This window comes from Leptosomus discolor, chromosome 1, assembly GCF_034619465.1.
Source record: "Leptosomus discolor isolate bLepDis1 chromosome 1, bLepDis1.hap2, whole genome shotgun sequence".
Taxonomy (NCBI): Eukaryota; Metazoa; Chordata; class Aves; order Leptosomiformes; family Leptosomidae; genus Leptosomus; species Leptosomus discolor.
The window spans coordinates 155001573-155015902 of NC_141391.1; the positions used below are offsets into that span (position 1 = coordinate 155001573).

Here is a 14330-nt window from a genome sequence, read left to right on the forward strand (position 1 = left end):
TGGGCTGGATTGGCTTGAATAAGTATGCTTTAACTAATGTCACTAGCCCTTCCTTTGTAGCAGATGGTACTTGTCACTCCTTTGCTTTAATATTGTCTGATGATCCTCCTTTTGTTGAGCAGCCTTCAGCACTGCCTGCTGCTGTCCTTGGCTTTCGGTGTGAGACAGAGAGCAGTATGTGACCCTGCAGCTGGAATGGCTTTGCAGTTTGCAGGAGGTTCCCTTGGAGTTTGGTGTTCTTAACTGGTGCAGCGGCTAGAAGCAATGTCTAACAGCAAGCCCTTTTTTTTTTCCTGGGCAGAGGAGCTGTAGATGAACAGTGTTTCTTACACTCATGCTGTGGAAAGAATAGGATTCAGTTCGTGCAGGACCAGTGGTTACCTCCAGGAAGGCTATCCCAGTAAAGAGTAATCCCTTTGTCAAGTGACATCGCAGAATGGTACTGTGGGTTCTAGGTGTGACAAACTGCTTTGCCCACAATCCTTCAGCCAGTAGTAGCACCAGCTTTAAGCTAACCGTTCTTCCTGAACTGTGGCTGTAGCTAACTAGCTGCTGCTTCGACCATAATAGACCACCACCCTTGGAGCCTTTCTGCGGTTTGTAGAGACGCAAACTGTAGCTGACGTATCCGTGTACGCTAGCATTTTATAGGATGGGATGGAGCCTGAACGACCGAAGTCTCATCTGCTAATTCCTGTTAAAACAGGTGAAGCAAATGTTCTCCAAGTAGACCCTCTGTGGTTTGTCTCCCCCTGGAAGAAAGGAGGCTGGCATGTCCTGTTTTTCCTTGAAGGCTAGCTGCAGCGAAGGGGTAGTTTTGCTTGCTGTGGATTCGGAGGTTTCAGTGAGGTGTGGGATCAGGGGCCTCACGAGGCTTACTGCACTCTTGATTGGTATGAGCTTTGGCATATTACGTTCCTGTGATCTGCCTGCCTCTGAGCAGTCGCTCCCCTGCCTGCTTTTTCTGGGCTTTTTGTACAGGAGAAAACATGCTGCTGCTTGTATTGCCAGTTACTCGCAACTGTAACGTAATCACCCTTAGAAGGCTGGGGGAAAAAAAATGGAGAAAGAGGTGAATATCACTTAATGGAAAGACCAGTCTCTTTTCCTTAAGCAAAGGCTTTGGTTTTAAATTGACACCTCTAGTATAAAAATGACCCACAATCTCCATGCTTTTTTCTAACTTCCACTTTAGTTTTAGCATGATGTCTGCAGTGAAGACCCCTGAGGAAGTGTAGCTGGCACTGTATTGCTCTCACTTACTTAACTTCCTCCAGATATAAAAAAAAGGAACTGAAACTAGCCTCTAGCAATTCTTCCTCTCACTTTCTGGAAGGTTTGCTACATAGTTCAGCTGTGGTCAGCTGTTAATGACTTCCTGTTCTCTTTGATGGCAGTAGTTCTTTTGCTGATTTGAATAGAAACAACCCTTTAATTTGTCGTTGAAATTTTACAGCCTGTGCAGTCACCAGCTTTCCAAGACCCTGTGTTAGCGCACTATGTTCACAAGCTGTCAGAACATCAGGTCTACTAGACAGCACTGCTAGAGCCCACCGAGCAGAACCTCCTGAAATTACTATTTGACATTTATTAAACTGCTGCTTTCCAGAAACGAGGTCGTCTGTTGCTAGCAGTAGTGTGGGTGCAGAAGCATCAAAGCAAGCAAATTACTGTAAAAGAAGCATCCATGCTACATCCCAGCTGGATGGCTGCAGCCTATTTTGCTCTTCCTTGTAATTTTGTCTCTCTACAGCCTCTCTTGGCAGGTGACTGCTACAAAAGTCAGGAAGGTGCCAGACAGAAAACAGAACAAAGAGACTTCTCTCTCCTAACCCTTCCTTGTTTGATTTGCTGCTGCAGAACTTTCCACCTGCTATCTGCTCTTCTAGTAGACATTGCTTTTAGTGTCACAACTGGAAAATCCTTGATAAATGGGTATGTAGTACAAAGAAATGGCTACAGCTTGGGACACGAAGGCTTGTTCAGCAGGCTGGTTTTGCTTGGAACCAGTTTAACTGAATGTTATCTTTCCAGCAGATAACAATTCAAGGTAAAACAAGTGCAGCGCCCTGCTTTGGCACTTAATAGTTGCTTTTTTTGAATACTGGCAGCTGGAAGGGAGACAGTTACTCGGTGTATTTTGAATTAAAAGAGGGAGGAAAGTGTGGCACGAGGTAGGATACTGCTGATTACTACAACATCCTCTTCTCCATTCAAAGTACTTTGCCTTTACAGTGGTGCCTTTAATTTCTTTGGTGTGATGCCTCTGGGTCAGTTGCTTGTGATCAGAGCCCAGGTTGAACGGTGGTTGCGGTAACCGCATGGTAAACGGGACTCTGGTATGTTGCTCTCTAACACCCAAGTCATAGCACAGCCATTGCAGGTTCTCAGTTGGTACTTGCTTGAGTTTAAACAGGAGAGCAAAGAGCTTCATAACCACATCTTAACTCAAGTTGCACTAGAAATGCATAATCAATTAATGAATTATTACTACTTGTACTGTCTGGATTGGAGGGTAAAGCTTGCGTGAGAAATAAAAGCTAGGTTTTCAATCTGAACGAAGGGATACCATGCCAGACATTTGAATCATGCAAAAAGTCTTCTCACTACAAGGTTAGGCCAAGCTGTGTAGAACCAAGTACAACTAAGAACTATAATGGATACCAGGAGAAAGGCATTTTACGAATTAGAGTTCAGATTTGTCTTAGAGACATGCTAATACCTTCTTTTCTCTCATGTATGAAGTAGTTACTCCAATGTTAGAGCCAATAGTCATGGCTGTCACAGATGAGCTCAGCTATCCAGCATCCTTAAGGGCAGAAGAAAGTTCCATCATCTTTTCAAAAGAAAGTAGCTTACTGTACAGCTTACTCCGTAAAGCAGCGTTACTGTGATACTTCTTCCATTTTAAAAACTGCCAAATTTAACGGGTAAAAAGCTAGGAGTAGCTGTGGCCCTCTTGGTGACAGACTATGCAAAGGACAGGCATGCTTTGTGCTGGGAGGTGGAAAGGCAGCGGGTTCTGGAACAGCACGGCAAGAGCATTCTGTCCTAACGCAAAAGCCTAGGTGCAAAGCAGGCATACTCGCCTACTAACCCCAATTCTCATCGTAGCTATTACTCCTAGGTTAGTTGCCGGCTCCTTTCTATGCCCCTCCGCAAAGTGAACGGTCTAGTGATTATGGAAGAACATAAATGTCTTTTGCGAGGGACTGGAATGTACTGACCTAACAGAATGATACGTCTGTCTAAAACAGAGGGTACTAAATGCCCATAAACCAGGATTTCAGGTCCTGGTTAATGCAACATGCCATTCACACGGCAATGTTTATTGTGGTTAAAATGAACAGGTGCCTTGGGCTGGTCCATCATTAGGTTGTTACCCTTCCTTTTTATTTATGTTACAGTATTTTACACCCTTCTAGAATGGACTGTAAGTTGAAACCAGGGTAAGTGTTTTCATGAGCAGGACCTAGGATTCTACTTTGCATTCCCGTCTTGGAGTTTATACAAAGAAAGTTGTTTGTGTTGCTGTCAGAGAGAGACAGAACTTCCCTCAACACTGTAGATAGCAGGTTCAACCCCTGCTTATTTTATGTAATGTTTTCCTCACACCTCCCCTCTGAATGTTGCAATTCAGAGGTCTAGAACCACACCATACTGTGAACTGTAGAGGAAGGGGAAAAAATGACTTGAATGGTATTTATAGAAGCTACTCAACTTGTGCTGATATGAGTATTTAAAGATCAGCCTGTGTCTCAGATGATCCTTGGTACTTTAACATCAGAACAGCATTAACAGCATCAATTCCGAAGGGAGCTCTTGGTTACCTTCCAGCAAGGAATCGCATTGCAATGGGAGCCGTGCGCCTGATAGTGTGGAAGAGAACAAGTCGTTTTCCCTGTATACTGGTACAGATGAACCACAAGCTAGTTCTTACCACCTCGCCCCTTGCAGCTGGCTGGTTGTAGGTCTAACAGCTCTGATGTTGTTTGCATCTTGCAGATGTGTGGTTGCTCCCATAGGCCTGTGGCTGTGTAGAGAAACTGCGTACTAAAACATGGGTATTTTTTAATACAATTAAAGCTTACCTTTTTGAAATGGCTGCTGCCTTGTCTTTCCTGCCACTTGAGGAAAAAAAAAAAATAAAAGTGCCGATTTTATTACAGATTCATCAGCCTGAGGAAAAACTCAGTTGGTGAGAACTGCCCCGACTCCGAATGAGCCAGTGGCTGCAAAGCAACGTGCCAGGTGTCTCTGTGGCAAGCAAAAAGAGCAGAGCACAGCCAACGTGTTCCTTGGAGAGTGACCCAGGGCTCCACTGGGCACTCTTAATTGCTGCAGATCAAAAGAAAGACAGCACACCCTGGGCCCTAGCACCAGCATAACTATTAAAAAGAACTAGGAGGCTTCTACTCCCCTAGATCTTAAGTCAGGGAAGGGACGAGTGCTTGCCAATAGCTTAGGCCATTAGTTTCTCCACAGTAGAGTCAAGGGAAGGACAGCGTTCAGTTTGGTTCCAGCCTCATGCAGAACACCAACCTTGCTTCCCCTTTCACAGCATTTTTCCTTTAGCAAGTCGCCAGCAGAGGATGCTGTTGCAGCAGCCTGCGACCAGGACTCAGTCTTTAACAAAGCTGCTGGAAGTCAATTCACTAATATCCTTATTTTGATTACAGCAGAGAATCAACAGATTAACTTAGAGACTAGATCACAGTGTCACACAGTACAAACAATAATCACATCAGAAAAATAAGGAAATTTTTTTTTCTTCTTTCAGTAGGCAAGGCAGAATCATGTGAACTTGTAAGTTACAATAAGAAGGGCAACAGATAACCTTGCCTAAGTTAGTAATATTTGCTTTCAGCAATTAAAGCGAAGCTATAAACAAAAGCTCAGAAAAGCAACAAAACTCATTACAGTACTGAGGCTCAAGGGGATGTAGGTTGCGTAAGGAGTGGTGAGCACTGTTTACATTAGAGAAAAGCAACCAGACACAATGAATAATAAAAGTTATTTGGATGCCCTTATTTGTGTTATACTACTACAGAAATAAAAGGAATACTTATAAAAAAAAAAGACTCATTTGGCTGTTAAAGAGTCTTTCCACATGTACTTGTACAACTTTGGGTCAATGATGACATTTTCCAATTTGCTTCTGTGTAATATACCTAAACTTGATCCAAGGAATATATTTCTACTATATTATTAACTGGAACTCTGTGCTGTCGAATCTGGCAAGATAAAAAAAATAACATAAATATCTTAGCCAGATACATACAGGGAATTTTTAAACTTCCTCTGAAACTTTGTATCACCGATCTCCAGTTTATTTTGTGACAAGAATAGATAACCAACCACCTGTTTTAATGTGGCAATTCCAACATTTCATAGACTTTAGTCACCAAAAAACACTTTTTTCCAAGATCCCAGGTTTTGAGAGACTTATACATCGGTAAAGTAGACCTAAACTCTTAAAAACACAAGGACAAGCGTGCTTTCATTTTATTTTAATATACAATTGCATTAAAGCAGTAACATCTGCCACACAGCACTCGGCCTGCAGTGCTGTAAATGGCACGCTGATAACTTCTTTGGCGGGGGAACCTGCCATCAAGTTAACATGCATTTCTCAGAGTTTTAATTTGCATTTTTAGCCCCTTTGAGACGAGCCAAATCAGCCACTTCCAATAGAAGTACCTTGTGCATAAAAATAGCCAAATGGCTTATTAGTCTCGTGGGGTTAATCAAGTTAGTGAGGCGTCACGCGCCTTGAAGATAAGACCGGTAAACACTGGCCCCTTTGACATGAATTCTCATTGTACTGCTGCGTGAAGCATCTGCTCTCTCATTCTGGGATCACAGAAGAACCGGAGTTTCCGGGGTAATAGCTTCACCTCCACAGCCATAGCTTCATACTCCTCATTATCAATGCCAAAGGATCCCTCAGTGCCCTGTGTACAGATAACAGTGCTGATCAGGGTTAAACATCAAAACATGCTTTGTCAGCAATGCTGTAATACTCATACGTGATTTTACTAATGGACTACAGTTGAGTACTCAGCTGAGTCCTAACCAAGATGACCTCCTCCCTATGCCTTCCAGCCCATTTGGTCTCAACAACAGTGAGAGCTATCCTTCACTGCACATCATATATTAAGAGTCTGTTGCGTAAGATGTTACCTCACTTAGTTGCTAATTGGTGATAATTAAATGCTAGGGAGCTTTAATGACCCACATTGTTTATACTGAAGGATTGTTTGCTGTTGGAACTACAATTATATGCACTTAGATCTTAGTCTGCCAGTGGTGACACAAGCTGATCTGCAGAAGTGCCTGTTAAATAACTCCCATTAAATCCATGTTACAAACACCTACTGGTATTGTTTTACTATATTGATCTGAAACGTGAGATGGAAAGTAATTCACAGGTCAGGAATTACTCAGCAGTAGAAATTTCTTAGGTGTTTTCTTTAACGCTGGTAAAGTCACCAATGATTAAAACCATTCATCAAAGTGGCAGGTTGACTTTACCTGAACAAATTCGGCGACTGCTTTGCATGCAGTTACGTGGATACTCAAACTAGCTGCAGGTGAACTCGTACACCAGCACAGATTAGAGAAAGATCCATCAGAGGTACAGCAGCCCACCTGGATCAACACGTCCCACTTCACTGCAAAGCTGGTGAGACTCAGCTGAGCTGCTTCTAGTTCCTTCATCAGAGCTAGGTCATGAAGTCGAACAGCACGGCTTTGTGCCGCGCGCATACTCTGAAGATCTCAGCGGCAGTTGCAGCGTGAACAGCTCGGTTCATAGCACAACCCTTACTTATGGCTCAGCTGTACTTAGCCCAGCACTCCAGAGTATTCTTTCAGAACCACAAAACTGCCATGATTTGACGCAAGTATTAGGACGCTGGCTAATCATGACATCATAATTCATGATTTTCACTTGCTAGCAACACATTTTTTCACCTTGTGGCACATTCAAGTCTCCCCTAATACAGAATTATTTTGCTGAACAATAGATCACTTGAAGATAGAAACTATCTATGAGACGTCCTTGTAAAAACAAGAAACCGTCCTCCCCAAGGCTGCAATAACAGCCTCTTCTTTCTAAGGGGCAACAAAAGACTCATCTAAATTACATAGGTAGATACAGTTTTGGCTTCTTTTTTAGCCTCATCTAAAAGTTTTGAGACACTTCCCTATAGTGATCTGAGCCCCACTGCCTTGTCTCACCCTCTCTGGTCTCCATAAAACTTCTAATACTTATCTTCTTCTCTACAGCACATTCCCTTCTACAGTAAAATATACATGTCTTCAATACTAAGGAGAAGAAGGTGTGCATATGCAATATACCTGAGTAACAGACCCTTGACAACCATCACCACTGTCTACATAAAAGGTCTGTCACTATTTACTGGCAGAATGGAGCTCCCCCTCTGGTTTACAGACCACTTGGAAAATTCCAGTAGGCGTCTCCTGGCCAGGGACTTGGTTGCTGCACTGAGGAACTGAGTGTCTCACTGGCAGTGTAACCAACCTCCCAGATTTGGAGTAGGGTTTTCTTAATGTACCTCAACTGGTATGAGGAAGTAAAGTGACAGAATTTTCCAGCTCCCTCAGCTTCTCACCTCTGGAAGTTGCAAGATGCATCTGCTGGCTTGGATGCACTGACTCCCTTCAGGGCAGATATGTGGATCACGCATCTTTTGACTTCTGTTCAAACCAGAAGAGAGGTAAGGTAAGGAGATGTTTCTCTCAGAAACAGCCATCTTTAGGGATGACATGTCATTGTGGGGTGGTAAATCACTATTGCATTTGGTAAACTTAGAGGTTACATATATATACAAATATTTGTGGGTTTAACTGTGAGTAAAATAGACATTCCCTCTTCGGCTGCAGTCAATACATATCGGTACATAGAGACAGCTGCCAACCAGCTTCTGCTCAGAGGCTCACTGAATATATTTGAACATAAAGTTTTGCATATTTGAACATACAGCACAGTTTTGCACTCCTTACTTACACGCTGAACTGTACCATTCCTGCAATGACTACCATCTCCTCATATCCCATGCACCCCCATAACCTACCAGCAACCTAAACAACCCTAAGCCAAAACACCGGATAGAATTACAGTTACATTGAACCACTAAATTACCACCCAAAAACCAAACAAACGACACCCCACCACCACCACCCCCCCACATCAGCACCCGTCAGCATGACGGCTCTTACCAGCTGCTTTTATATCAAGCTTGTGAAGAAACATCATCAATTTATCCATTCCAAAATCATCAATTTATCCATTCCAAGTACTATATCCGTTTTTGTCAGTTACTCTTTCTCTTCTGGTGCCTCTGAGATTCTTATTTATGTACTGTACTTCGAGACGTGCTGCCTTCCTACCTCTGTGGATGTCAAAAGGGAGCACATAGAAGGCAGCTGCCTGCCTTAGAAAGCTGGTGATAAAGTACCACGTGGTCTTTTTCAAGACTGAGGTTGCTGTCCTGTCACTGGATCAACTGCTAAAGAACAGCGCGGTGCAATTCCTTCTCCCAACGTGTGCTGCTGCAGAGTGAGCACAAACTCTTGGGTACGCTGACCTACCTCAGGCCTCCTGACTGAAAACAGACATAACCTCTTGGCTGAGCTTTGACAAAGGGTACACGACACCCCAGGCAGTAACCCCTCAGTTTGGGCCCCTCTCCAGACAGACAGCAACACACAAATAGCCAAGGGGACAGCAGAGAGTTACAGCGTTAATATGTCACAGCTCTCAAGCACAGCAGAATTACCACAGATATTCCTCTGACAGGCAATGCCAGCTGTCCCCAACTTTTCTGTCTATTCTGTAGACTGGTATGACAGAAGAGTGTATTTAAATATTGCCCAGGAAAAGAAATCACAAAAACATGGCAGAAACTCCCTATACACCAAACCTTCTATGCCCTGAGGAATGTAAGCACCTCTTAAAAATCACAGAAAATCCCAGAGAAAGAATGTAAGAAGAGAGGGTTGAAAAGGAGATGATAATCAAAGACAAAGCAAAGCTAAGATACCAAAGGAAAGGGCAGGGAAGGACAGAAGCAATGTTAACTGTGGAAAGTTTGGTTTTAATCAAGTATGTATATACTAAAAGATTAATGACTGAATGTGAGGGAATTAAATATCCTCCTGGCAATATAAATTATAAATCATCGATGGCATGCAACGCTGTTAGTTTATACAGTCCTGTACAAACAAGCAGCAAGATTCCTTGCTTAAAGTTTAACCTACCCGGAGTTTGACATACAAGGTCCTAAGTATTGCACTCTGGTGAGCAAGTAGATTTTTTTGGTCCACAAAGGTAAGTGATGCTCTATATAGATGCAGTTACAGGGTCAAGATAAGCTCAAAAGAGACAAGACATGAAACTACAGATCAGGCAAAGGAGAATGCTGGTAGAAGCAGACAGACACAATCCACTTGCAGTGATTGCCTCCCAGTGACCCAGTTATAAAAGAATCAGAAATCATTTCCATTTGATTCCGCTCCTTACTCAAGACAAGACAGCAAAGTGAAACAGGAGCAAGACCAAAGCCTAACAGCAACAGATTCAATTGATTGTTTTATCTCACTCCATACGCTTCATCACAAAAATGCAGGCAGGGAGAGAACCACAACACCTACCGCAGATAACACACACAATTTTAACATACTTTTCATCTCCAGAAGCGGACAATGTTAAAGGATTCAGAGTAAGACTCTCACCAAAAAGCCAGTCTTCTGCACCATGGCTGGTAACTGTATTCATGCCCTGGAGTGACAGCTCTCCAGACTTTCATATACAGAATCTAAGCTGGCTACCAGGATGTGACTTACAGGTGCTACACTTTCCAATCCCACTCTCCTTCCCTCCAGCACTTCTTAGTAAGCACTACAGTGTAACCACCTGTTCTTCCCCCACCTTATCTTAAAACATCAGCTCTACCCCTGCTACAGATGCTCTTGTTCACACAAATCTGATCCACAGCCGGAGGGCACTTTTATACACCTGGGATGACCTGCTCCTTCCTTTGAAACCCAGCAGCAGTTGCCCTCCAGCACGCTGATGCACCCCACACACACACACTGCCTGAACCTGCATGGTAGTTTCCCGCTGGTTTCCTGTATGATCCATCAGTTCTGATCAGCTCATGTCAGTGCCCTCTTCAATATAAAAAAAAAACCCTTGATATCTGCACTGATAAGGTATTTTCCCCAAAAACCTTTTCAACCCCCTGAATTCTGGTGCAGTTTAAAACTATGCATTAAAAAAGAAGAAAAAAGAAAGGCTTCTTCACACATTTCCAAAGACAAACCCTGTTGGTGCTTGGTAATGGGGAGCCTCTAATGATGGGCTTGATTCAAACCTAGCTGCCAAAGGGCAAAGGGCATCGTGCAGCGGAGAGCTTCTCTGAAGACCCTGATTTTGCCTTGCAAGAACAGGTCACATTTTTTCTGTTCCGAGTCTTCTCTGTAGGACTAGCCAGTCCCTCCTGCTGCTCCCCCACCCCATACATCCCTCTTTCTCATCTTCTGTTACCTGCAGACTTTTGGGAACTATTTATCGAAAGAGCTTGTTTCTTTGAACTTGGCCTGAAGAGCAGCTCAAAGCTTTTGGTACTGCCTCTAATTAGCTCTCGCCAGCAGGGCATGTTAACTCTCATCAGAGGCTTTTTCTGCACGACAGTGTAATTGCAGTCAGAAAATGTGACATGCTACTGCATGAAGCATGTCCAGTCCACACGGGAGACGCTCTTTACAGTGGGTGTACACTCGAATACCCCTCCCCTCTTAAATCACACCAATTTATCTGCATTTTTTCTGCTAGCAAAGTGTCCAAGAACCCAGCATAGCACCTCCTTTGTCTCCCTCCCTTAAGAGGACAGGTTCCTCTTGCTGCTAATGGCAAAATCTCCTCCTCCTTTTCTTCTGTAGCCTTGAAAGCAGATTTCAGTCCCAAGCAACCTGTGGTCTACATGGCCCAGGTAATTTAAAAGCAGTTGTAGGTGGTAACCTGACCTACTGTGTAAGCATAGATCAGAAGATCCTACACCCACTGAGGCTCCTGGGATGCTCAAATAAGGGGCCCACTGCTGCTATTAATATCATAAACAAGACATGCAGGAACTAGGGTGATGACAAGCAGGTGAAACGAGTGTTGAAATCTTTCCATTGCTTCACTAGAGGGAGCTCTAAGACTAGAAAACAGTATGAGCAAATAATATGCAGAAGAGCACTCTTGGATTTAGCAGGAAAATCTGTTGCTGATAAAAACTGGGCTGAAGATGCAATGTGTTTGCTAGTACGACTGTATAGAGGAGCTGGAAAAAGAAGCTCAGATTTGTGTCTGGTGAGAGCAGGAGGAACAAGCGCACTACAAGACAACATTCCAAGCACAAAGGAAGCAATACACGTTCACTTTTTCTCTACGTGCTGCTTCTTCATACCTGCAGCCCTCTTACTCCACATACAAGCATCACAATACATTCGCTTAAAGTCCTTGTTTAAATTCACATCTTCCAAAAGTTCTTCCAGCTCAGACCTAATTTTTCACAGAAGTTACTGAGTCAAGGGAGCTCTTCACTTAGAAGCAGGGCCTGTCTAATCAGAGTTCAAAGATTCTAGGTACCACTAGCACAAACATATCAGCTCTGTGACCAGCCTCTCAATCCGCTGAGCAGCTAGGGCTAAAAGATTCTGGGGATGAGTCTGCATGGCTGTCTATAAAACTTGTTTATGACAGTATTATCCAAGTAGCACCAATCAATAGCAATGGGGAAAGAGATGAAAGGTATAGCAAACTCAGAGCTAGGAAGAACCCCAGGTAGACTGCTCTGCCTTGTTTCCAGAAAGAGAAAATTAGTAAGAATTTTAAAGAACAAAATCAGTAATCCCCATGAAGCATTACTGACTGGTGTCCTTTGAAGTCCTCTCCTTCTGAATTTGCAGCACACGATCAGAGAAAAACAGCACACTTCTCAGAATTAGTGTTCCGATTCGTACAGAGATTCTGTCATTTTTTCGCAGCCCTCCCATACTCACCCTCTGTTTACAAACTGTCCTTTGCTGACAGTATCTGCTTCGATGCAAATATCCATGAAGTCTTCAGTGCGCTATGCAAAAAAAAAAATTCAGAAATCAAGCAGTTAACATTTCAGAATGCCACGCCCATGCTACTGCAATATGTTCACAAAATGCCCAGCCCTTTGTCCCACACAAAAGGAGGCAGAAGATGCATTTCTGCATTTCATGCTTTCTTCCCCACTCTAGACTTGAGATTCGGATTACAAATTATAGACGGTAATTTGTCACTGATGACCCTTCAACAATAAATAGAAGAAGTAAAATAACGACTCACACGTTTAGCTTCTTGTTACATTTCACACACCTATTAAAGACAGTAATAGCAGATCACTTGGGTTTACTTCTGTTCACAAAGATTTCTAATCAGTGGGTCTTTCATGAATTTAAGCACTAGTACAACAACACGACATCTGGCAACCAAATACTACAGCAAGAGAATTTTAAACAATACAAATTGGAAGTCAAAGTGTTCTTGGTATTATTCCTCTAAACTCCTTACTTAGCTTCTTTTCTATTTACAGCCTGCCCTTAAATAAAGTATACAGTAAAGCTTTTGCTGGGAAAGCAACTTTGATTAAGATGCAATTCATTTTTTATTTATTTTAACATTTCTGTCCTGGCAAAAGTCCTAATGCAGATGCAATCAAAGTGACAAAAGTAAAAATAAATGCATCTGTTAGTATAACTTGTTTTGTTTCTTTGCTGTATCTGCAGAGATAGGCTTGGCACTGTCCGAGCTGCAACTGCATGGCTTTATCAGCTTCTCTTCAACAGGGCAGCCTAGGCATGAATCTGAGGCGAGACAGAGAGACAGGAGCGGCTGACAATACTCAGCAGATGTGCCCTGGTCTCTATTTGAGAGAGCTGTTGTTCAGCTTTGACGGCTACAGGGATAATGGCTTCAAGGGCGGGAGTTAAAAGCAGTTATAAGGTGTCCGTATCTGCGGGAGAAAAGATGCAGCATCAAGATACTTCCAGCTCTACAAACAGAAACGTACAACTGCCCTGACATACGCTGGTCCTTTTCTCTAGGCCTTGCAAGAGACTGGAGAACCTTAAGTCACTTCCTTGGTCAATACCGGTATTAAAGTGCATCTTGAAGGTGTAAAGGAGAAAACAAAACAAAACCAAAAAGGGACACAAGGGTTAGTCTGTGGCAATGAGTTACTTTTATTTTACATCACTAACTCTAATCCAGTTCAGCGACCAAAACTGAACTAAGTGCCACCTAGAAACCACTAAAAAACCAAATACCCAAATACTAGTCTCCATCTACCTTCTACCACTACTAGGGCATCGTGGTCCAAGCCATTGGCCACGGATGAAGAAGAAACTAAAATTTATGTGGAATGTTCTAAGCAGAAAACAGGAGGAAATTTTGAGACTAGATTTGCCTGTGGTTTTTTTTTGTCTGATCCTACAAAGATAACATGCCAATATAACACAAATCTTCAGGTTCTCAAAGACTCTGAATTCTCAGCAAGAAATACATTGCAGTAAGTTCAACACCTCCTGTTAACCTGGGTGTAGTGGCAGTGGTTTCCTGCAGCCATGAGGAAGACATGAAGAGCAGCTCACCAGTATGGGATCACTGTGTTAGCATTTTTCAGTAAAATTAAAAGACCGACACCTATCCAAATAGCTTTCACAGCAATAAAATTGCACCAAAACACAGACATAAGCCAAAGACAGGTTTTAAAACAGTGAATGAACAGCCTGAGCATGCTGAGAAGGTTATGATAGGAACAGTTCCCTTGCTCCCTTGACTCTACTCTTCCACAACCACCTTCATTTCCTGTCCTTCAACTCTGGGTAGCCCCTGTCCTTTCTCTAGTCCCAGTTCTTTTTAACTCTTTGCTCTGCAAGACAAAAGAGAGACAAACCCCCACAATTCCAGACACACATTCAGGCTCAGCTTCCTTCCAGCACCAGCTGATAAAACAATCACTCTCCCATGGGTCAAGAAGGAAAGGAGTGCCTATTTTGATGCTTTGTTTTCTCCTGGGCAATCCTAAAGCTTCTGTTCGGCTAGTGAAAGCTTCTTGTTGTACAGATTCTTCCCAACCCCACTGCATCCCAGTTTTACATGTGTCTCCACTGCTTTTACACTGGCTCTCAAACTTGCCTATTCCTGGATCCTGTCATGGGCCCCTCCTTGCACGGGGTAGTTAAGTTTTACTTATATAGACACAAGAATGGGAGTTCAGCAAGAA

At 43.0% G+C, this 14330-nt stretch overlaps 1 protein-coding gene across 1 annotated transcript in view; it reads right to left on the reverse strand.

Annotated features, from left to right (window-relative positions):
• Positions 1–5495: 5495 nt before the first annotated feature.
• AGK (acylglycerol kinase) overlaps positions 5496–14330 on the reverse strand; it is a 36725-nt gene continuing 27890 nt past the window's right edge. The window contains exons 13-15 of the mRNA XM_086467862.1: positions 12076–12146; positions 7638–7722; positions 5496–5954 (exon numbers count right to left, since the gene is read on the reverse strand). Coding sequence (XP_086323988.1) covers positions 5817–5954; positions 7638–7722; positions 12076–12146 — 294 coding nt within the window. The 3' untranslated portion in view covers positions 5496–5816. The remainder of the gene's footprint in view (positions 5955–7637; positions 7723–12075; positions 12147–14330) is intronic.